Below are 23,082 nucleotides of genomic sequence, written 5' to 3'. Positions count from 1 at the left end.
GCTGAACAGCATCCTTATGGGAAACACAGATTCCCAACTTCCAAATTCCAGAAAATTTTATCTACCTATCTATCCTTCTATGATTGTCCTCTGATAACCAATTCCTATACACTAAAGTTCATGCATTACATTTCAGCATAACTATTCTTTTCTAATACAATCATTTAAGTAATTAAGGTTAATAAATACCTTTTTTTCCAAAGGTCTGCCTAAAACCTACTGTTATAATACCAGTGCGTATTTTGCAGAAAGAAAACATTTTCATTTTTTCCTCACCTGTGCATATGCATTGCTGAACACAATACTTTGGGAAGCAAGTTGATCAATGTTTGGAGATTTCACAAGGTTATCTCCATAACAACCCAAAACAGGACGTAGGTCATCCACAACTATAAACAGGACATTCATGCCATCTAAGAGAAAACAGAATAAGGATACACTAACTTGAGCTCCAGCAAGTAAAGGCTATTTTACACAGACTTAATACATCCCAGAAATTTTCTAGAAAATTTAACCTGGAAGAATACTTATGAGAAATAAAATAAGTTAAGTCAGTGTAGTGGAATTCCAGGGTCACAGCCTGAACCAATGGGCGGGCTCTGTGAGTGTGTGAGTGTGGCGGCGCGGCGGTACGAACAGGGGAGGGACACATTCCTCAGCTCGGCTCTGCCTGCGCACTGCTACCGGGAGGGGTGAGTCGATTCTTTTTGATATCTTTCCCTCGTGTGCCTATTTCTTAAATAAAGGCTTTGTCATTACCTTCATTTGCTCTACATTTTGGCGAGCCAGGCAGCCAAATATTTTTAAAGATACCCAATTATAAGCCTCTTAAAATAATTACCATGACATTTTTGAACAATTTCATGGGATGGTTTGGACAGGGGAAAGGCTAGCCCCATAAGTGAAGTTTTGCCAGGGCACATCCCGGGATTCCTAGGATCCCCATATCACGGGATTGCTTGTATTATTGAAAAATGGGGTCCCCTACGGGATGCAGGAAATGCTCAGGAATCCCCAGCCCGCCTGGCTGAGTATTTCAGTAGTCTCAACAAAAACGTACTCACTACACGAGAACGACAATGCCTCCACGGTGGCGTGGCCGCTGCTGATGGCCTTCAACAGGCTAAATATAACTGAAGAGGCTCTCACTGATGAAAATCAACTATTACGTGACCGTGTGGAAGAACTGGAAAGACAGGCTGCAATTTTGAGAGGGAAAAAACCTAACCCTATAATTCCGGTACAAAAAATCCAAAACATCTCTCTAGAAATTACTGGAGATCCTATACATGACAATCCACATGAACTGGATTCAGAAAATGAAGGCACTAAAAAGTCGGATCTTGAGGCTCCACTAGAGCTAGACCCCTTTGAGATCCGACCAGTTGTAACTCAAAAAACAAAAAAAAACGCAGGACAGGCCAGCGGGGCTGCCCCCTGACCAGTGGCCCCCTGCCCAGAGCACACTACATGTAACAGCTCGCCCATACACGGCAGCTGAATTAATGGATTTAGTACAACGGTTTAGACAAAAACCAAGAGAGTGTGCCAGCGTGGTTACTCAGACTATATGACATGGGGGCAGAAAGCGTTGTGGTGAATGGGCCAGAAATCTCAAAACTGGCATCAATTACTACTCACCTGGCCCTCAAGCAAAGACTATATGCGGCTGTGCAACACAATGAAGAAAATCATTCACTGATTGCATGGTTAAGGGCCGCATGCCGTGCGACACGGGCGAATAAAACGGACATACCATTAAATACCGGCCTATGGTCCTCTATGGAGGACTTACAAAATTACATCCGAGAATTAGGTATGAAGGAGGCAATTTATGAGGACAATTTTGAGAGCCCAGATATGATAAAATTTTCCGCAGGAATGAGGGACCTCATCCTGCAGCAGGCTCCACCACATCAGTATGGAACTTTGGTATCCATACTGAATCCCCTAGTGGCCTCAGAGGCCATTATACAACAGGCCGCCCAATTGGTGGCAGATCTGGGGGAGACAGAGCGCCTGCGCGCCAGGCGCAATGTCTGAATGGTGGTGGAAAAGTCGGACATCCATCCGCCACCACGACCTAGGAGACCTGCCCCTAATGTAATTCAATCTGGACCCATCAGGGTCTCAAGAAAACAAATGTTCACTGACCTGATTAGGGCAGGAGTTCAATTTCAAAAGATCGATGGACAGCCTAACCAGGTCTTATTACAACTATGGAAACAGTTACCAAACAGTCAGAGATTCCAACGCTCTCCTAAAAGGGAAGGAGTTAGACTCATAGAACGGATTCCACAAAACATGTGGAATCTAGAAGACTTCATAGTCCCATCAAAAAAACGTAAACCTCCTCAGGTGGCCCGGGCAGCCACAGTTGAGCCATCAGAGGAAAAAGACTTAGGGATTGCAGAGCTGATGGCATGACAGGGGAGCCAAAATTCCCTAAGACTAGGGTCTCCAGAGGAGACCGGAGACCCTACGTTGAACTAATGATTCATTGGTCCCGAAAGAATGTACAGCGGGTTATGGCATTAGTAGATACTGGGGCAGAAACATCGATTATATATGGTGACCCAAACCAATTTTCAGGCTCTAAGGCAATGATAGGTGGGTTCGGGGGGCAGATGATCCCCGTAACACAAACATGGTTGAAACTGGGGGTTGGGCGTCTACCACCCCGAGAGTACAAGGTGTATATCGCCCCAATTCCAGAGTACATATTGGGGATTGATATCCTGTCGGGTTTGACTCTCCAAACCACTGTGGGAGAGTTCAGATTAAGGGAAAGATGTATTAGTATCCGGGCAGTGCAGGCAATCATAAGGGGTCATGCAGAAATTGAACCTATTTGTTTGTCACAACCACGCCGGATCACAAATACAAAGCAGTATAGACTCCCGGGTGGGCAACAAGAAATTACCAAGACTGTGCAGGAGCTGGAGAGAGTAGGGATTATTAGACCTGCACACAGCCCATACAACTCCCCCATATGGCCAGTCAGGAAACCAGATGGTACGTGGCGAATGACAGTAGACTACAGAGAACTAAATAAAGTCACGCCACTGATCCATGCAGCTGTACCCAACATCGCTTCCCTCATGGATACATTAAGTAGAGAAATAGAAACATACCACTGTGTTCTGGATCTAGCAAATGCATTTTTCAGCATTCCAATTGCTAAGGAGTCCCAAGACCAGTTTGCATTCACGTGGGAGGGCAGGCAGTGGACTTTTCAAGTTCTACCTCAGGGGTACGTGCATTCACCTACTTTTTGTCATAATTTGGTGGCACGTGACTTGGCAAATTGGAACAAACCATCTACTGTCAAAATGTTCCACTACATCGATTATTTGATGTTAACGTCTGACTCAATCGAGGTATTAGAAAAGACAGTACCATCATTAATTACTTATTTACAGGAAAAAGGATGGGCTATAAACCCACAAAAAGTACAAGGACCAGGGCTATCAGTTAAATTCCTGGGTGTTGTCTGGTCAGGTAAGACTAAGGTGTTACCCAGTGCAATCATTGATAAGATCCAAGCGTTCCCGGTTCCTACGAAACCGAAGCAGTTGCAGGAGTTTTGGGGTATATTAGGATATTGGCGATCCTTTATTCCCCACTTAGCACAACTGCTAAAACCCTTATATCGATTAACAAAAAAAGGCCAAGTATGGGATTGGGGTAGAACAGAACAAGAAGCCTTCCAGCAAGCAAAAATAGCTGTTAAACAGGCCCAGGCGCTAGGTATATTTGATCCGACCCTTCCAGCCGAACTAGATGTGCATGTAACCCAAGAAGGGTTTGGCTGGGGGCTGTGGCAGCGCCAGAGTTCTGTTCGAATCCCAATTGGGTTCTGGTCACAGATTTGGCATGGAGCAGAAGAGAGATACAGCATGGTTGAAAAGCTGTTATTGGCTACCTATTCTGCATTGCAGGCAGTAGAACCAATAACTCAGACCACAGAGGTTATTGTCAAAACAACTTTACCAATTCAGGGGTGGGTAAAAGACCTAACTCACATTCCTAAGACCTGGGTGGCCCAACCACAAACAGTAGCACGCTGGGTTGCCTACCTTAGCCAAAGAAGCCGCCTGTCATCATCTCCACTGAAGGAAGAACTTCAAAAGATACTTGGGCCAGTAACATATCACAGCGAGACACCTGAGGAAATAGTGGTTACTTGTCCAGAAAAGAGTACAGGAGGGGAAATACCCTATCCCAGAAGATGCCTGGTATACAGATGGATCCAGCAGAGGGAACCCAAGTAGGTGGCGAGCTGTCGCATACCATCCCTCAACTGAAACAATATGGTTTGAAGAAGGGGATGGACAAAGTAGCCAGTGGGCTGAGCTACGAGCTGTGTGGATGGTGATAACTCAAGAGCCTGGCAACAGTGCACTAAACATCTGCACAGATAGTTGGGCAGTCTACCGAGGGCTCACGCTCTGGATAGCACAGTGGGCCACTCAGGATTGGACAATCCATGCCCGACCTATCTGGGGCAAAGATATGTGGGTTGATATATGGAACGTGGTTAGGCACAGGACCGTACGAGCATACCACGTCTCTGGACATCAACCCTTGCAGTCACCAGACAATGATGAAGCTGACACACTGGCTCGAGTCCGATGGTTGGGAAGTACACCATCAGAAGACATAGCTCACTGGCTGCATCGGAAATTACGGCATGCAGGACAGAAAACCATGTGGGCAGCAGCTAAAGCATGGGGGTTGCCCATACAGTTACCAGATATTGTCCAGGCATGTCAGGACTGTGACGCTTGCTTGCGAATGAGACCAAGACCTCTGCCAGAAACTACGGCCCATCTCGCTAGAGGACACAACCCATTACAGCGATGGCAGATCAATTATATAGGTCCCCTTCCTCGATCTGAGGAGGCCAGATATGCCCTAACTTGTGTCGATACAGCGAGTGGACTGATGCAAGCCTATCCTGTAGCAAAGGCAAACCAAGCCTATACCATCAAAGCTCTAACTAGATTGATGGCATCATACGGGACTCCTGAGGTTATTGAGAGTGATCAAGGTACACATTTCACAGGTGCAACTGTGCAGAAGTGGGCTGAAGTCAATAACACTGAATGGCGGTTTCACCTGCCCTACAATCCAACAGGAGCAGGCCTAATAGAAAGATACAATGGGATCCTGAAGGCTGCTCTGAAGGCAGATTCACACTCCTTGCAGGGGTGGACCAAAAGGCTTTATGAAACCCTGTGAGACTTGAATGAGAGACCAAGAGATGGCAGACCCAGTGCTTTAAAAATGCTGCAGACAACTTGGGCCTCCCCACTTAGGATACAAATTACAAGCAAGGACATCTCACTCAAGCCACAAGTTGGCACCATGAATAATCTTCTGCTCCCTGCCCCTGATGACCTAGAGCCCGGGAGACACAAGGTAAAATGGCCTTGGAAGGTGCAAGCAGGACCAAAATGGTGTGGTCTCCTTGCACCTTGGGGGAGATTGTTAGAGGTTGGGGGATCAGTAAACCCTTCAGTAATCGGTGTATGGCCAACAGAGGTAGTAGTTGACACCCCTGTTTTCATTGCAAGGGGGACATTAATCATGTCCATGTGGCAAATTAGAACCCCCCCTTTGGTACCCGATATAGTGATTCAGTCACAGATTTCGGGCCAAAGTGTGTGGTATCGAAGGCCAGGACGTGCCCCGATACAGGCAGAGGTGTTGACTCAAGACCGAAATACAGCCTGCATCTTACCGTGGAGGGCGGACCTACCCCTCCTCGTACCTATTAAACATCTGTTTTACTCCCCTTGAGGTTTTAAGTTCACAGGATGGCCAGCAGGAGCAACATCACTCAAACACGCTTATGAGGAAACATCATGACACCCTGTGATGCACTGCTGAACTTTTGGGGACTGGAGAGCATGAATCAGAAGCGCTACTGGTCCTTGAAAAAGATACGCCTCGAGAAAGAACATCAAGTACTGGCCCAACAGAACCGTGAAGGGGACTGCCACTGATTGCCTTTATTGTCTTGACATCCTATATTGCGGCGGGTGTTGTGTATGCGTCGCGATGTGCATTGTGTCTTGGGCCACCAGGTTGCAGGGGCTCACCCCCTACCTGCTCAGTCATTGGTTCATGCTGTGAAGGGGTGGAGTGTAGTGGAATTCCAGGGTCACAGCCTGAACCAATGGGTGGGCTCTGTGAGTGTGTGAGTGCGGCGGCGGTGCGGCGGTACGAACGGGGGAGGGACACATTCCTCAGCTCGGCTCTGCCTGCGCACTGCTACCGGGAGGGGTGAGTCGATTCTTTTTGATATCTTTCCCTCGTGTGCCTATTTCTTAAATAAAGGCTTTGTCATTACCTTCATTTGCTCTACAGTCAGCAAGAACATCTAATATCTTTATAAGGAAACGTAAACACTGGGATTCAATCCCTCAACCAACACAGAATTCAAAGGTTCTCTTTTTATTTGGCTTAGGCAGAACAACAGTATTTTCACTTCCCTTTTTCACAGAATCATAGAACCAGTACTGTTGGAAAAGACCAGTAAGATCATCTTGTCCAATCATCAACCCATCCCCACCATGTCCTTCAGTGCCACATCTCCACAGTTCTTTAACACCTCGAAGGACAGTGACTCCACCTCCTCCCTGGGCAGCCTCTCTACTCTTTCTAGCAATAAATCTTTCCTAACATCCAACCTGAACCTCCCCTGGTGCAACTTGAAACCATCACGTCTAGTCCCATCACTGCTACCTGGAGCAGAGGCCAAGCCCCCACCTCACCACAACCCCCATTCAGGGAGCTGTGGAGAATGATGAGGCCTCCCCTGAGCCTCCTCTGTTTCAGTGTGACCCATCCCAGTTCCCCCAGCTGCTCCAGAGCCTTCACAGCTCCGTTGCCCATCCCCAGACACTCTCCAGGACCTCCATGTCTGTACTGTAGTGAGGGGCCCAACAATGCACTGAGCTGTGACCTCACCAGTGCCCGGCACAAAAGGATGATCACCTCCTGCTCCTGCTGGCTGCACTACAGCTGACAGAAGCCAGGATGCTGTTGTTGCCTTTCTTGGCCTCCTTGTCTCCCTCCACAGCATTTTCTTCACCTACCTCCAGTTCTGTACAGAAGAAAAAAAAAAAAAAGAAAAAAAAAAAAAGCTGCAAAGTCTTTTACAGTTCTACCTCCTTCTGAACTTTACAGCCAACAAGCTAGGGTCAAAGGATGATTATTAAGCCACATAATCCTGCTCCAAACAGAGTAAAATAGAGCAACAAGCTATCGAACGTGACGTGTATGTTTTTAAACACTCTCTGAAGGCAGCAAGCTATATTACAGCTCCAACACAACAGAAAGTACCAGCAGCCAGCAGCCCTCCGAGACCCGCAGGAGCCCGGCACCGGGAGGGAGGGAGCCCAGCCCTGCAGCACGGCGCCCACGCCGAACTCGGCTCTACACGTAGCGGCCCGGCGGGAGTCCGTGCTCTCCCACGGCGCCTTAACCCTGGACCCGGGAACCCCGGCCCGACTCGGCCCTTCCTTTCTGCTGCCAGGAAGGACGAGACCCACCCAGGCCCCGCCGCACCTCCAGGCCCCGCCGTCCTACGAGTACGGAGCCTAGGGACCGCCGCTGCCAGGGAAGAGAGCGCGAAGGCTGCACACGAGGCCATCAGGAAACAGAAGAGGCTGCCAGCATCCGCCATCTCGCAGTGCCGCGGGGGGGCGGAGTACCGCGGCGGGGCGGGGACAGGGGCGGGCGGTCCCGGCGGTGCTCTGACCCGTGGATAAGTCACCGTGCTGTTCTCCCGCATGATGGCGCCGTCGCTCTGCGCAGAGCTGCACTGCGTCGGTCACGACCCGGGTGCGGTTCTCGGCGGGAGCGTTCTGGGCAGTGGGCGGCCGGGAGGGGACTGCGGAGAGAGTAGCAAGCCGGCTCACCTGTAGCGGCGTTACGGTCTGCCAAGGGCAACGCTGTAGCGTGAGGGCGCAGGTATGTGTTCGTAGCACCTGTTAGTCCTACTGGGAGTCTTTAAGCATTAACTGCAACAGTACTCCACACTAAGGGAATGGTACCCGGGTAATTATGTCTTCCCCATGCAGATCGCAGCGTTGAGGAATGAGGAAGTCAAGTGTGTTACACTTAATATCTAGAGAAGTTCTCTCTGACTGATACTTAGCTATCGTCCCATTTGTTAATCAAATCTGCCACTAGTTAATGCTTGTTTTCTTTAAACATGTACTTTATGTCCAGAACTACTACGAGATCCACCAAGGGCTGAATTGATGCAGCCTGTTGGGGATGCTCTATACAGCCAGCAGCATGTGCTGGATGCTGGCAGTGCCAGAGCTGAGATATGCCCATTGCTAGCATCAGTGGACAGGAAAAGTGCATGTTGTTTCCTCTGCAGTATTAAAACATCCAGGAAGAACATACTCCATAAAAAGCTCTGAAACTTTGCATGGTTTCTGTTTTGAATAGTGGAAGAGGGAAGGCATTTATTGCTGGTATTCCTGAATGACATAAACTTGCGGTTAATCGTACAAATGCTTCCCATTTGCAACTGTAAGGTTATTGAAGAGCAATATGGCAACTCAGAAAAGAATTGTAGAATCACAGAATGGCCTGGGTTGAAAAAGACCTCGAAGATCATCTAGTTTCAACCTCCCTGCTGTGTGCAGGGTCACCAACAACTAGACCAGACTGCTGGGAGCCACATCCAGCCTGGTCTTGAATGCTTCCAGGGATAGGGCATCCACAACCTCCTTGGGCAACCTGTTCCAGTGTTTCACCACCCTTTGAGTGAAAAAACTTCCTTCTAATATCTCCCCTGTCCTATTACTATCAACACATGTAAACAGTCTTTCTCTCTCCTGTTTATATGCTCTCTTCAAGTACTGGAAGGCCACAATGAGGTCCTCCCGGCACCCTTCAAGAGTCTGTGTCTTGCTGGGTTTGTTGGATCTCCTTCACACTTGTGGTACAGATGGCTTGCACGATACCTCCAGTACATGCAAGACACAGCAAAATTAACACCAATATGCAAGTTCTCTATACATGTACAAGTGATATACGTCGTCCATATCAGAATTTAGTATTTTCATGTTTGTAAACAATACTGAATGTCTTATAGTTTCCTATAACCAGTTTCCTTTAGGAAAACTTTCCATTAGGAGAATGGGATAGGGAATAACCTGTTTCTCTGCTCTATACATACACATTCCTGAACCCATATGGAGTGGACGGGCTTATCATAAACTTTTGATCTCACCAGGGATAATTAGCTAAAATGGTCTGTCACAATCTGCAGCATCTGATGCACGGACTCAGATGTGAATAATCCAAATCATTTAATACAAGTTCTCACATCACCTATATACTTTCACAAGTTTTCTTTTTCTAGCTTTCCCATCCACCCCTACAACTTTCTCATCCACCTTTACATGTCAACAGAGCATTCTGTAAACACTCTTCAACTGTTCATGCAGGCACTTATCCAATCAGAGCCGTGAGCCATTCTTTCTTCATCTAGTGGTGTCCTTGGTTCTCATGCTGTTTATCTCGTTCCACAGCTGCTGCTCTGAACAGTTTTTCTTGTATTCCCACAACAATCATATTATATAGGATATGTAGCTGAAAAACCTGATGTGTTATATATTAGTATGCACATACACATTCAATCACATGAACTTTCTCTAAAATAATTAAAGTGTATTTTTATTCCTTTCTAGAGACATTAAAAATGCCTAAAGTACATGAGGAATCCTGTTACTACAAATTCAGCTACTGCAAAGCATGTTATGTGTAACCAGCTTGTTCAGTTAATTTGATACATATTTTGGAATTAATTTTGTATGTAAGAATATCTCAGTATCAGCATCTCTTCTAGCAAAGATGAGCTGCTAGAAATATTGAACAGTGCATCCCTAAATGAGACTTCTTCATTTGGAGAATTTTCATGGAAAAAGCCAAGGAATTTTTCTGCTGTTGTACATGGATTTTATTACCATAAAACTTACCTCTCTCAAATGCAAGTGTGTTAAGTGGCACTTGATAAGGTTTTCCTGGTTTGCCTGATACACATATTTAGCAATCATCTCAAGTTCAGTCCACTAGAGAACAAATTGCACAGAAATTCTTCTCAAAGATCATGCAAGCTTGATGCTAAAACGTGAGCTGGAATTATTGCAGGCACTGACATCAGAGCCCTAACAGTATGTCTTTGACAAACTGTTCCCACAGCTCAGATTTCCACTCCATCCTGGATGTAAGGTCATCTGAGCTGCCTGTGATTCAGTTCCTGAACTAACACCACTGTACTGGCTGTGATGAGTCAGGACGCCTCCTTAGCCATTCTACTAGAAATTCCTACCAAATCAGCCAAGATCTTCTACCTACTGCCACCACCACTGAGTATAAAATATGACACAGCCTAACAGTATGCTGAGACATATGCTGAGGGTATGGGGGTCTGCAGTAGTGCTTGCACAAATATTATGAACATAGATGAGGCCACCATCACAACAGCTGAATATCTTAAAATCAACCAGCTTCTATGACAGACTCAATTTAAGACACAGTAAAAAATTAGTACAGCAATATTTTAGTAGCAAAAAATCTCATTAATGCAGCTTCATAAGAAATGGCTGTACTATCAGACCCATAGCAGATCTTGTAAGGTACTGTCTTCATGTCCAGGGATACCTTCCAGGAAAAATTACACATGCACACTTCTTGTTTGAAAGAGTTTTGTTTTGTTTGGAAATTGCATCCCTTAAGTGTTCAAAGATCTTGAGCCAAAATCCAACAAGATAACTAATGCTGACCATTTAGCATCTAAGGAATAGGCTTGTAAAAAATATATACCAGTATCAGAGGAATAACATTACTTTGCTGTACAAAGTATGTGATCACTTTGGTTTTTTCTGCTGTTTACCTGTGCAGTAAAATGACTTTGATCCTCTTGCTGGATGGAGGGCAGCAACACGCCGAGGGTTAACTACCAAAATGGGAATAAAAAAACACTTTAAGACTTACAGGCTTTCATGTTCTTCCTTTCCTCTGAAGAGGAAGACAGAAGGTGCTTTTATGACAAAGTCAATATGGTCAGGAAAAATAATACACCCCAGGTGTGGAACTCAGCCTTGGAAGGATGTCTTGGCTCTGCACATCTGTATCCGATCCTTGCACATGGTCCCCACTGAATTCACAAAAACTTGCATTTGTCTCAAACAGTATCTCCAAATCCATGTTAAATTCATTAGCAAGACTAAGGGATTTGTTTCTGTATTGCTCAGAAAGTCATACTAAGGCAGCAGGTTTTCATAAACAAGTGGTTGGGTACAATGATTGTTTCACTCAAACTCTGAGATACACTATTTTCAATGAATCAACATAATTAACATACATGGAATATTGGTTATTATTCATTTCTCACGCATTAAAGAAAGCATTTGACTAATCAAGAAGCTTCTAAGTGGCAAAAGCCACTTATGTCTACAGTGATTTTTAAAAAGCATTGTTTTCCTTTTCGTTTTATGTACCAATCAACTTTATTTCTGTAAAAGTTGATATATAGCAAATGAGAAAGAGGCCTGGTAAAAATACTAATGCATGCATTATTATCTGCAGTCTTCTCTAGCATATATGGTGAGGAAGTGAAATCCAACAGCAGGCATGGAGCTGCCTGAACCACAGAAACATAAAGTTGATGTCTCTAAATAATATTTTTATTTCTGAAAGATGTCATAGGTTGTACTTCCAGAAACAAATCAAATGTTCTTTAAGTCTTTTGTGAACCTTAGCACCCAAGCTTAAGCCAAAAACACTGTAACAAACAGATCTGCATAGACCTTGTTACAACTCTTATAATAAATGATCAAATAGTATTGTGGGCAAGTACACTGCAGCATAACCCCTGAGAAATAACCTCTGTACCCACAGGCATTGATATGGGCAGTTGCTTAAGTTACACAGTGAATGCAATAAAGAGAAAGAATCCTGTATAAATGTCATGTAATGCTACAGAATTCTTTAATGAGGGACTGATCTTTGATTTAAACATTTACAAACTTGTTCACTTGCTATTCTGGATTAAAAGCTGATGCAAATTTTGGTTGTTTTGATGGTATTTTAAATGTAACTACAAAATGCAGCTGTTACAAAAATCTGACCTCTATTTGTTGCTAACAGTGAAATCAAACCAACCCTCAACAGCTGCTGCAAAAGGGAGGGAATAAACTCATCAGTATTTGGGTACTACTAACAGAGACCTCCAGCTCTGTTAAGAAACTCTGTTTCAAATATTATAACCTTACGATTAGCAAATTATGAGAAAGTAGAGGACTACTTCACTTAGACTAAGATGATGTTTTGTAACGTGTCATTCTGCTTACAAAACATAGGAGAGGTGATTCCTGTAAAGATAAGGACCCTGCCTTCTTTCTATGCATAGTGTTATAAGAGGGAAAGCAGGGGGGGATGAGTGGGGTTCTGTAATAAGGTAACACTAAGAATTGCTTAAAGTTAGGATAAGGCCCTTTGGAAATGAGCAAGGTCTTACTGCTGTACAATTTTTTTAATGACACTTGTTGTTATGCTTGATAATACACTACGGTAGTAAACAACAAAGATACAAAAATTGTAATAGGTAATAATGTATTTTGACAAAATCAAATTCTTTCTATTATCTCGTTTCTTCACAGCTCAACAGAGGAAACAGATCTCTGAGGCAGAAAATTCAGAACTACAAAGAATTTTGGTTTTTTTGCTTACTGCTGCTGTAAACATTTCACGACGTACTCCGAGTTCACTGCCCACACAATAGCAGACTGGGTCTGTTACTACCCCAGCAATTTCCAAATTCTGACTCATAAGGCCATACACGCTGATCTCCAGCTACCCATGAGTAATACTCTTTCATATGCTAAAATAGGTTTACACCTCCTGAAGCATCCCACCAACGAGCTTGTTATGACCCTAGTACACAGCAAGCCCTGCAGCAGGTTTTCTGGTCCACCAGAGGAAAAGTTCTTTCTCTAACAGTCTCTCATCCAATTCAATACCTCACAGATAAAGATACAATCAACAGAGTATTTCAAAGTTGCTGCTATCCTTAGTACAGCTGCCAAATTGAATAGCTTGTGTCTAGTTACTGAGTCTGAGTGAGTCAGCATTCCATTCCGTTGTTAGTTTGAGTGGAGACAAAACTCCAGGACTATTTCTTTGTCTAACCTTAATCCACTCCCCTACCACAACAGCACTGCTGTCAGCAGTGCTGGATCCCAAATGCCCTATGCTGGGTGTATTCTGTACTCCTAAACATGATACTTAAGATAACTAGTCCTTTCTGTATCATGCTGGATATCAACAGTCCCCTTTTAGTCAATGGGAAGGTGTTTGCAAGAGCTGTTCAGTGAGTAGGTCCTTTGTCCTATAATTTGGCAATGCTGTTCTATGAAGGCTCACGTGAAAACAATAAATGTATTCAAGGGCATGTTTGTGAAATAACATACTTTATCACTGTTTACTTCAATAACTTTCATATGGATCTTGTTAAGTGACAAAAATGAAAAAAAAAAACAGAAAAGAAAAAAATAAAAAACAATGAAAGCCATGATCAACCTTTACTCTGAAATATTCTAGCAGCAGTAAGTTTTGGAAAACAGATTTGCTGGGAGAAGGTAAAAGGAGTCTGTCTTGGGACTGGTGTTCTTCAACATCTTTCTCAATGACACAGACAGGAGGATCGAGTGCACCCTCAGCAAGTTTCCTGATGACACCAAGCTGAGTGGTGCAGTTGACACAATAGAAGGAAGGAATGTCATCCAGAGGTACCTGAACAGGCTTGAAAAGCAGGCACATGTGAGCTTAATGAGATTCAAAAAGGCCAAGTGAAGGGGGTTGCACTTGAGTTGGGGCAATCCCAAATAGAGTACAGAATTGGAGAAGAATTTCTGAAGAGCAGCCCTGCAAAGAAAGACCTGGGGATCCTGGTGGACAAAAAACTAGACGTGAGCCAGAAATGTGTGCTCACAGCTTGGAACACCAACAGTGCCACCTCAACAGAGAGGTGGCAGCAGGGAGGGAGGGGAATGTTCCCCTCTGCTCTGCCCTCATGAGACCCCATCTGGACTACTGCGTCCAGGCTTGGGGTCCCCAGCACAAGGATGTGGGTCTGTTGGAGTGGATCCAGAGGGCCACAAATATGTTTATAGGGCTGGAGCACCTCTCTAGTGAAGAAAGGATGAAGTAGCTAGGCTCGTTTGGCCCAGAGAAGAGATGGCTCTGGGGAGACCTCATTGTGGCCTTCCAGTACTTGAGGGGATCTTATAAACAGGAGGGAGAGCAACTTTTTACACAGATAGTGATAGGACCAGGGGGAATAGTTTTAAACTAAAAGAGAAGATTTAGAATAGATATTAAGAAAAAATTCCTTGCTCAGAGGGTGGCGAGGCTGCAGCACTGCTGCCCTGAGCTATGGGTGCCCATGCCTGGCAGTGCCCAGGGCGTGGCTGGATGGACCCTGGGCAGCCTGAGCTGGGGGGGGCAGCCAGCCCACCGCAGGGGTTGAGGCTTGATGATCTTTAAGGTCCCTTCCAACCTAAGCCAGTCAATGATCTATGATTCTATTTCTTCCTAAAGGTAAATTTATACAATTTTTTTGTTCAAACATACTGCAAATTAATTATCTTTTCTATTTATATAATAACATTTCTGCTTCAAATGAATTTTGGAATGATAAACATGAAAAAAAAAAAACACCCTAAAATTACCAAAGACGTGATCCTTTGTTATTAAAAAAAAGTACTTTCATTAATTCTAGTCATAAAATAAAGTACTGCAGGTGTACAAATCTGCACTGATGTTATCTGTGTTTAGAATTTGGGTGACTACTACTTTTGGCAAGTAAAGAAGAACAAAGTGTGAGCTTAAAGAAAAATATGAAAATCTGAGGGCTAACTTATGCTAACTTGAGCAGACAAAGTTCAATTCTGATTAAAAAAATCAAAACTCTGCAAGACAATTGACAGGAATATCAATGAACAAATCAAAGATATTGGCACAGTTCAAAAAGACGTTTCAAAAATAAGCAAAAAGCAATTCTCACTAGTTTCTAGATTTATTTTATTTTAGTTAATGTAGAAAATCTTATCTAAATACACACAACTCAAGCTAAAGAAATCTAAGCCCCTGTCAGATTGACCTGTGCTCTTCAGTTAATACTAAACAGACCTCACCTTGGTTCTGTTAAGAGTCAATAATGATGCCATCACCACTGATTTTTGCCAGAGCCATATTGGGCTGCCACTTCAATGCCCATAAAGTAGCTTCAGGGATACTTTATCAGGTACTGTGTATGTAAATCTCCAATGCTGTAGCGACCTGACAAATTATTTCGTACAGTAATTCTGCCAAAAAATAGAAATGCAAGTAGAAAAAACCACACAGCTTCTATGACAACTGAGATGTCTCTGAAAGTATCCAGAATTCCGGTCACTCATTACATGATAGCAGGGATTATCCATGGTACCCACCACACTGATTTGGTACGAGCTCTCACGCTGTTCTTACTCTTTTAAAGTCAGTAGCATTACTATTGTCTTCCTCTGCATATGATAACAAAAATAGAGATAATTCAGTTTTCTGTTTTGCTGGAGCTTTCTGAAACAGCGTTTGTATCTTGGAGCTAAATATCTCCTAGTTGGTCTCTTCCTGAAAAGTTCACTTCTTTCCTGTTTCAGAATACATCCACTGAGAAATTTCTGGAGGATTATGAGTTCGGCTGGTCCAAGTAGTCTGATATCAAGTGCTGGATGCTATGCATAGATTTTAAGAATATTGCCAGGACAGTGGGTGATCCAATCCACCATCAAAGCCTAATAAAGTTAAGAAGGCCTTGAAGGAAAAATTGACTCTGAATAAATCACCATTACTATGAAATTGATAGTTACTATTTGAGAAGAAGGATCCAACACCTGCTCTTCCATCTTTGCTTTGAGAACTCCTGAACACTCTGGGAGAGAAACGAGTGACAGAGTAGCACCAAACGTGAGTAACTTGTAAGCCATTGGCGAGGCAGAACAAAGATTGCACGAGCAAAGTGGAATGAAGCACAGATTGCCTAAATCTGCCTCTTCCTCTCAACAGAAAGGCAAGTAATGAATTAGCAGAACGGATTAAGATGAAAAAGTAGAGTATCTATAATTAAAGTAGATACATCTTTTTGCAGATGATTTCAAAACACTGCATCAAGTCCTGTTTTGGCCAAACAGCTGCACAATACATTTTCTAGCATTATTCTGGCAGAATAGTTTATGAAATCCATAGGCTTTTGGTGTATAATTTTCATCAAATTACAAACCCAATTGGCATTAATATAAACAGCAACTTGCTGAAGTAATACTTTACAAATCAATAATATTTTCAGGCGGCAGGACAATGATTTAGGGGCGCATTCAATATACAAAAATAAAAAAAGCCTTTGCCCTTAAACTAATTTGCCAATAAAACACGAACAGTATTGTCACAGAAATTATTTCAAACTTCAGTTTCAGAAGGCCTTAATTCCAAAATGAAGCAGCTGCATTTAATGCCAATGCCAACCATGTCTTTGGTAGGTATTAGATCATTGCTGTTTTTAATGGTGCAAAATTACAGGCTGGCCTGAAGATTTTCTAACAGATTGAGAGAGATGTTCTTTGCCAATTACCAGTCAATCTCCACTCTGTGAACAAATGTTAATACTGAGGCATACAGTAAAATCCACAGAATTTCAAATAGGGATTTTCAAGCTCAGAGATACATCTTTTTGTAAAAAAATTTACTGTTATGTCACAGACCAGGAATAATGATCCTGGAAACAGGTCATGGCCATGCTGTCATCCACATAAGTGAATTATTACTGAGCTACTATCCTCACTTTAAATGTTACTATATCCCAGTAATCTAACTGTGTCACTTGGAGACATTTGAAAAGCAAACAGGACATGTGAATCATCAGGTATGTTAGACAGGAGTCAAGGCTATTGCCAATGGAAAAGCAAGCTTGACAAATTAGAAGGCTGATTCAGTTTATTTTCCATCACTTTGCTTTGTTCAGCCAAGCACAGGGAACGTTCTGAGTTATGGTTTTTGTACAGAGCACAACTACAAGTAGATGGCTTATGGAAGAAATAACGGCACTGATTATAAAGCAGACGTTATATGATGTCTTCTTGAGCTAATGTGAGGTACTGGGAATATGGAATGAAAACGAAATGTCTGTTTGGTTGCCAACATAAACCATCTCAGGGGATTAAATTCCTAGTGCTCGAGACACAATCAGAAGCAGACAGGAATTGGACAATGTGCTTTGTTTATCCCCTCCCTCTACTTACTGCCCTCCACCCCCAACACACACACAAACACACTCCTTAAAATAAACTGTAAATTGAAGAGAAATGTAATTCTTGAAGTTCAGACACCTTGGCTGTTTTTTACTGCCTAGCCCTTCTCCATATCACCTTCACAACTACAGTATCTAGCCATAGCAACCAAGAAAGCTGAGACCACCAAAACATCTAAGAAAGACACTAAAATCCCCATTGCCACATTATCTGACCAAAAATTTAGCTTGAGCTTTCCTGATGTAATGTCATCTGTGGAGGTTGGCTCTAATATTTCCTACATTTTACTGATTTTTATGGCTAGGTAACACTTTTGCCCTGGGATTTCTGGAAGCAGAGAAGCAGCAGAGCTGATGTTTGCATGCAGATCAGTAGCACCAGGCTCCACGGTACCCATTTTATTTTTGACGATATTGAAGCAAACTACTTGACTGCTTCCGATTAACAACAACAAAACTACCCAAAAGGAAAATTGGGTATCAAAACTGGTGGATATGGGGCTATTTAAGTTTCTTTTGCAAAACAGCATCTTGAATGGCTAAGAGGTTTTATTAACTCACAGCAGAATTGTTGTATGGATGACACAGCACTAGCATTATTACTGTTACACTGCAGTGCCTAGTGAATGTATATTGACAAAAATATATGTTTACAGACACTTAGCATGTATATATCACTTTTACATTGCAATTGCAGTGCATGTTTTCTTAGCCATCACAGCTTTTTGCCTTACATTTAATTTAAACTTGCTGACAAAGGAGCCTGTCACAGCCGTTAGTTTTTCTGCATCATTTTAATCTGTAAAACACAGATTGTATTGATCAGTATTAGAGCTTTACTGTGAGCATAAATGAATGTGAGCCTGTAGAAATGTTCTTTAGAAATGTTGACACACTGAAGAATTTAAGAACAACTTATATCTGAACAGTTCAAAATTACCAGAATATTTGTGTGTGTTTTCTGCACAGTTACCTTAATTAGAAGGATCCAACATGAAGCAATTATTCTTCTTTCTGCAGAAGTGCTCAGGGCTTGCCCACCTTCAGGAACAAACCGTCATAGCAGAAAAGCTCAAGTACATCAATGGGAAGAAGGGTGGTTGTGAGTAGCTGCACCAAGAGGTTCCAGGTAGGTGAAAGCTTGATGAAGGACAATTTTTGTGAAGCCTTTGCTCAGGAGTAAAAAGTCAAAAAAGACATTATTAACTGTCATTGCACACTTTGAACATTTACATTTTGCACAACTTTCACCCTCCTGGACATCTTTCAATCACCTTTACAGGAATTAATTTCAGGTGCAGAGTAATTCAACAGAATTACTTACTTACACTTACTTACACACAGTTCTCTTTGATACATACAACTAAATAGGTAAGCTCAAAAAGATCATCAGATGTTTGTTTTTAGCCAAAAGATACAAGACAAGGACTAGTCTGCAAGCTACTTCTGAGTGATAGAAAGATCTGGAAGGGACAAATTTTTCTTACATTGCTGTATTACATTTCAACTGCCATTTTCTCAGCTCTGGGTACATACAGTTTTCTGCTCAAAATTTCTTCAGTCATAATACCTGCTGAATGATAGATGCCACAAAATGAACTTTTGAGAGACTTCTCTTATAAGCTCCATTCAAATATACAAGACTGGAGCAGTCAGGGCCTTCTATCCCAAGAGCTGGAAAACCATACTCTGCAACAATTTTTAGCTTAAGTAATTTTAGCAGATAATGCTGCCAGTGAGACTACACAAGTATTCCAAATTATTCCATTTGAGTGCGTGTTATCTATCCAGCATACTCAGCCTGCAAGCATTATTCTTTGCTGGGTGTTGCGGAGGCTCCCACAGGCAAGCAAAGCAAGTCCCGCCACTCTACACAACCCTTACTAAATGTATATACATATTCTTTTCAACTGGCATTCCTTAAAAGAAAAATTAGTATTATCAAGTAAAGAGCAAATGCATTTGATGTTTCCCTTGTGTATAAATGAAGATATTTTCAGTTTTTTTCTCTATCTTTTTTATATGAAACATCTAGCCCTTACTTCTTCATTTTCATGAAAAACTTAAAAGATCTTTGAACAACAACAAAAATATCACTTCTGCCCTCAGTTTTACATCCAAATATTACAGAATGTGGTCCTTTTGTCATTACACTATTACATTCTTCAACATCCACAACTAACATGGAAAATTGCTGCTTCACTGTCTAGGAGAACACTCTAATGTCTTCTCTCACCTAGAAATATAGGTATCCCCCTTCTCAATTACTTCCAAGTAAACTTAGGGGAGCTATTCTGAAGTCACAAATCCATGTGGGACAAGTCCTTATCTGTAGTATTCTGGCAGATGGGTTTAACTGAACCTCTAAATTACAAAGCCCTCTAATTTTGGGCTTGATCATGCCAGCTATTGAACAATGGCAGAACATGGACAAACAAGGGGATGCATATGCACACGAATAACTCATCTGATATTTACATGCACTTTTTACATGTGATCAAGTTTTAATAAACTTTACACTTGTTTTAGGGAAAGGCTGCTAGTCTAGACCAGTGGCTATGCAAAATTAACTATTAATGGATAATATTTCCAGCTTTGTACCGAAATCCACTGGAACACAAAAATAAAATTGTATTCAGGCAAACAATTTACAGTTAGATTAATTAGTATTTTAAGTTCAAAAGTATTTCACCTCATTTTAGGCAAGAATTTAATAGGAATTTAATTATGGCTAATGTCAGTTTCAAGTTATTTGAAAGAAACAACTTCAACAGGCAATTTAATGGAAGTAGGATATTACCGTTAATAATGTCTCTTTTAATACCCTATTGCCTATGAGCCAGGAAAAAAAAAAAAAAAAAAAGCAGATCATCATAAATCTCAAATGAATTAAGTTTGGATGGAAAGATGGACTGTTTATCTAATCTACAGTAGAAAGTATTGCTGTTGTTTTCTCTTTAACGGCTCTGCACTAACTATGAGCTATTAGCTGCTTTCTCACAGTATCATAAACATTTGGATGGCATTGTGAAGAAGCATTTTAACTAATTGCTCAGATCAGGAAAATAAATAATTTTCATTTCTAAGCTGAAAGGAGGTGACTGATACCATAGCCTGCTGTCTGCTCACTGTGTCATTTTGTTTTTTGTTTTACTGGGCTCGACAAAAATGAATGTATATCCTTCAGTAGCCACTTCTCAACTGCTCTGCACTCTGTCTCTTGGCTCTGAAACCCCACAGAAGCCTTGTGGATGGAAAATACCATATTTACAAAGTTCCTGGATACTTAAGAACTTCCCAGATACTTCCCAGATATAAACAAAATATCCAAAATAAAAGACTATCTGAACAGGTTAAAAGCAAACTAAAGAAACTCGGCAGTCAAGAGGAGAAAAGAAAAGCATTTAATTTGGCTCTGAGTAGTAACGCCACTGACATTTGCCACCTACAAGGCCAGGCAGTGATTTCCCTGGGTACCTACACAGACATGCACACAGAAGCACTCAGCTTGGACACCACAGTACTTGTGAGCCCTGGGCTTGGTGCTGAGTCCAGCCTTCCAGTGCAGCCGGCCTGCACTCAGATATCTTCATTGTTCCCGCCCCTACTAATGTACCACAAGATTGCATAAAGAATGAGCAGGATGGTGAAAAGGAAGAATGCAAGGAAAACAGCTTTGACACCACAGGCTGTATATACCCCGGTGAGCATGGGAGCTGGAGTGCAGCAGGGAGGCACTGATGCATGCGTAGATTTGTCTATGATGTATGCATGCTTGCATCCCAGGGAACACTCCAATGGCACCACTGACACAGCCCTGCGTGCATCATCTTTTCTGTGCTCACCTCTTTACAGCCTATCTTCATCACTTGCAGGAAAATCAGTTATTTCACGGACAGAGAAACAACACACAGGATGTTTGTCAGATCTGACAGCATCTGCTTAGCAGACAGGCCTTAACCACTCTTCTGGGGGAAAGTCCACTATCCTACAGCGATCTATATGTGTTATGTATTTATTCAAGAAAAAAAAAAAAAAAAAACAAATAAAGCGGACACTTTCTCAGCTGTGGCCCTGCAGGTTGGGTCCAACAGCAAAGAGCTGTTTTGCTTTTACCCAGTTATCTCCCCCTCCCCCCCGCCTTTTATTTTTATTTTTTTTAGCCTTTGTCTCTCTGTTTTCTGGAACTTGGGATTTATTTTCTAGTTCTACAATTCTGTGATTCTTTGTCACTTATATGAATGATTTTACTGTCTGTGCAGTCAGCGAACATTGTAACTGCAGAAGAAATATTTATTGATTTACTCCTATGGACCTTAGTGAATATTGTTTAAATACTCATGCTGTTTTACTAAGCTTCTAAATTATTCTAAGATAATTTCTCGTTAATATTATTTTGACTTTGCTTTATAATTGCATCTATCTGAAGATAACACCCACAGGTACTGCTTCGTCTAGTAGTTTCTTTATATGTTGTTAAAAATGTATAATGTATTTATTCAAGATAAAATACATGTGTTCTCTTTGTCAAACTAGTAAAGCTCAACATTTGAAAGAGCAGAATGAAAAACAAAGTTCTAATTTTAAATTTAAAGCTTTAATCTTTAAGTTTTCAGATAACCTATCACAAGATAGACTCATAGTGCAATTTGTCATAGAATCATAGAATCACTAAGGTTGGAAATGACCTCCAAGATCATCTATTCCACCTACCACCAATATCGTTCTGACCTGCCACTTGATTTCATAACCCTTGTTACCATTAAGCCCACTGACTTGAGTTTGATTAGTGTGTATCTTCCAGACAGCACCTGAATTTCATTAAAAATTTAAAATCTGTTTCTCAGAGCAATTTGTTCCAGTAGCTAATAAGGTGCACTTACAGAAAAGATGAAGGAAGAAAAGAAAGCTCTCATTTTTAATCTGAATTTATTTAGCTCAAGTCCTCAGCCTTCATTCTTGTTGAAGTTCTTCAGTACCTACTGTTCTCTCTCTTCGTGAAGGTAATTATACAACATAAGCAATCTCTGTGTTGTTGAAACACTCAGATCATTAGGACATCTTATTCCCCAAGCATTTAATCACTCTTGCAGCTCTTATCTGTGCAATTCTGAATTTCAACCTGAGTCAGGGACATTTAAACAGCTGATATGATCACATCCAGAACAGAAATGAAAGTAGTTGCCAACCTTTTGAGAGGAGTCTTTCCCTTTCTATGTTGTATTTGCTTTTTCCCCTCTGTGCATGCTGTCATACACCTATAGCAGTGAGGAAATGAATTGTACAGGCAGCTTCCACAGCAATAAGCCAGAGAACACACCTGAAATCATGCCCACAGCTGAGGTGCTACTGATAACAGTGTAGTTAGGAAGAATGCTGGCAAAAATCCTGCCTTATCCTCAACGCTCCTGCATTCCACGGGGCACATGCGCAGCCTGAAGACAAAGCCAAATAGCCACAGTGGTTGCCTGTTCTTCAGGCAACCGGCTGGGTGATGCCGTGTGAAACAATCAGTTTATTTTCCTACCTTTAAATAATACTTTGAGGTTACTTATCCCAGCGATTACCCTGGAGATGAATTTAATCCACGAGGGCACTAGATGGCAGCAATTTCACCGAAGAACCCTAACCCCCAGACCTACTCGAGGGTCAGGGTCCGGTTACAGGACCGTTCGGCCTACAGCGCATGCGCTTCCGCTTGGCGC

At 42.3% G+C, this 23,082-nt stretch overlaps 1 protein-coding gene and 1 long non-coding RNA gene across 15 annotated transcripts in view; one reads left to right on the top strand and one right to left on the bottom strand.

Moving 5' to 3' along the window:
- The window catches only part of IDS (iduronate 2-sulfatase), a 30,026-nt gene extending 6,953 nt beyond the window's left edge, over nt 1-23,073 (bottom strand). The window contains exons 1-4 of one of the 13 annotated variants that reach the window (XM_046940043.1): nt 22,905-23,073; nt 18,351-18,544; nt 10,928-10,990; nt 277-413 (exon numbers count right to left, since the gene is read on the bottom strand). In XM_046940043.1, coding sequence (XP_046795999.1) covers nt 277-408 — 132 coding nt within the window. In that variant the 5' untranslated portion in view covers nt 409-413; nt 10,928-10,990; nt 18,351-18,544; nt 22,905-23,073. Of the gene's footprint in view, nt 1-276; nt 414-4,079; nt 4,168-6,978; nt 7,115-7,562; nt 7,718-10,927; nt 10,991-18,350; nt 18,545-22,904 lie in introns of those variants that run through there. The other 12 variants (XM_015278306.4, XM_040698860.2, XM_046940041.1 and 9 more) reach the window with 12 other exon arrangements.
- On the top strand, nt 7,853-22,905 carry LOC107052101. Of its 2 annotated transcripts, XR_005859524.2 has the most exons (4): nt 7,853-7,983; nt 15,735-16,041; nt 18,398-18,506; nt 20,565-22,905. It is a non-coding gene; the product is annotated as an uncharacterized LOC107052101 (long non-coding RNA). The 2 variants fall into 2 exon arrangements; XR_005859523.2 differs by lacking the exon at nt 20,565-22,905 and having other exon boundaries at nt 18,398-18,548.
- Nucleotides 23,074-23,082: the final 9 nt, after the last annotated feature.

The sequence above is a fragment of the Gallus gallus genome, chromosome 4 (assembly GCF_016699485.2).
Source record: "Gallus gallus isolate bGalGal1 chromosome 4, bGalGal1.mat.broiler.GRCg7b, whole genome shotgun sequence".
In the NCBI taxonomy this organism is placed as follows: domain Eukaryota; kingdom Metazoa; phylum Chordata; class Aves; order Galliformes; family Phasianidae; genus Gallus; species Gallus gallus.
Note: the sequence above shows the minus strand (reverse complement) of the source record. Positions and strands in the feature narration are given on the sequence as shown.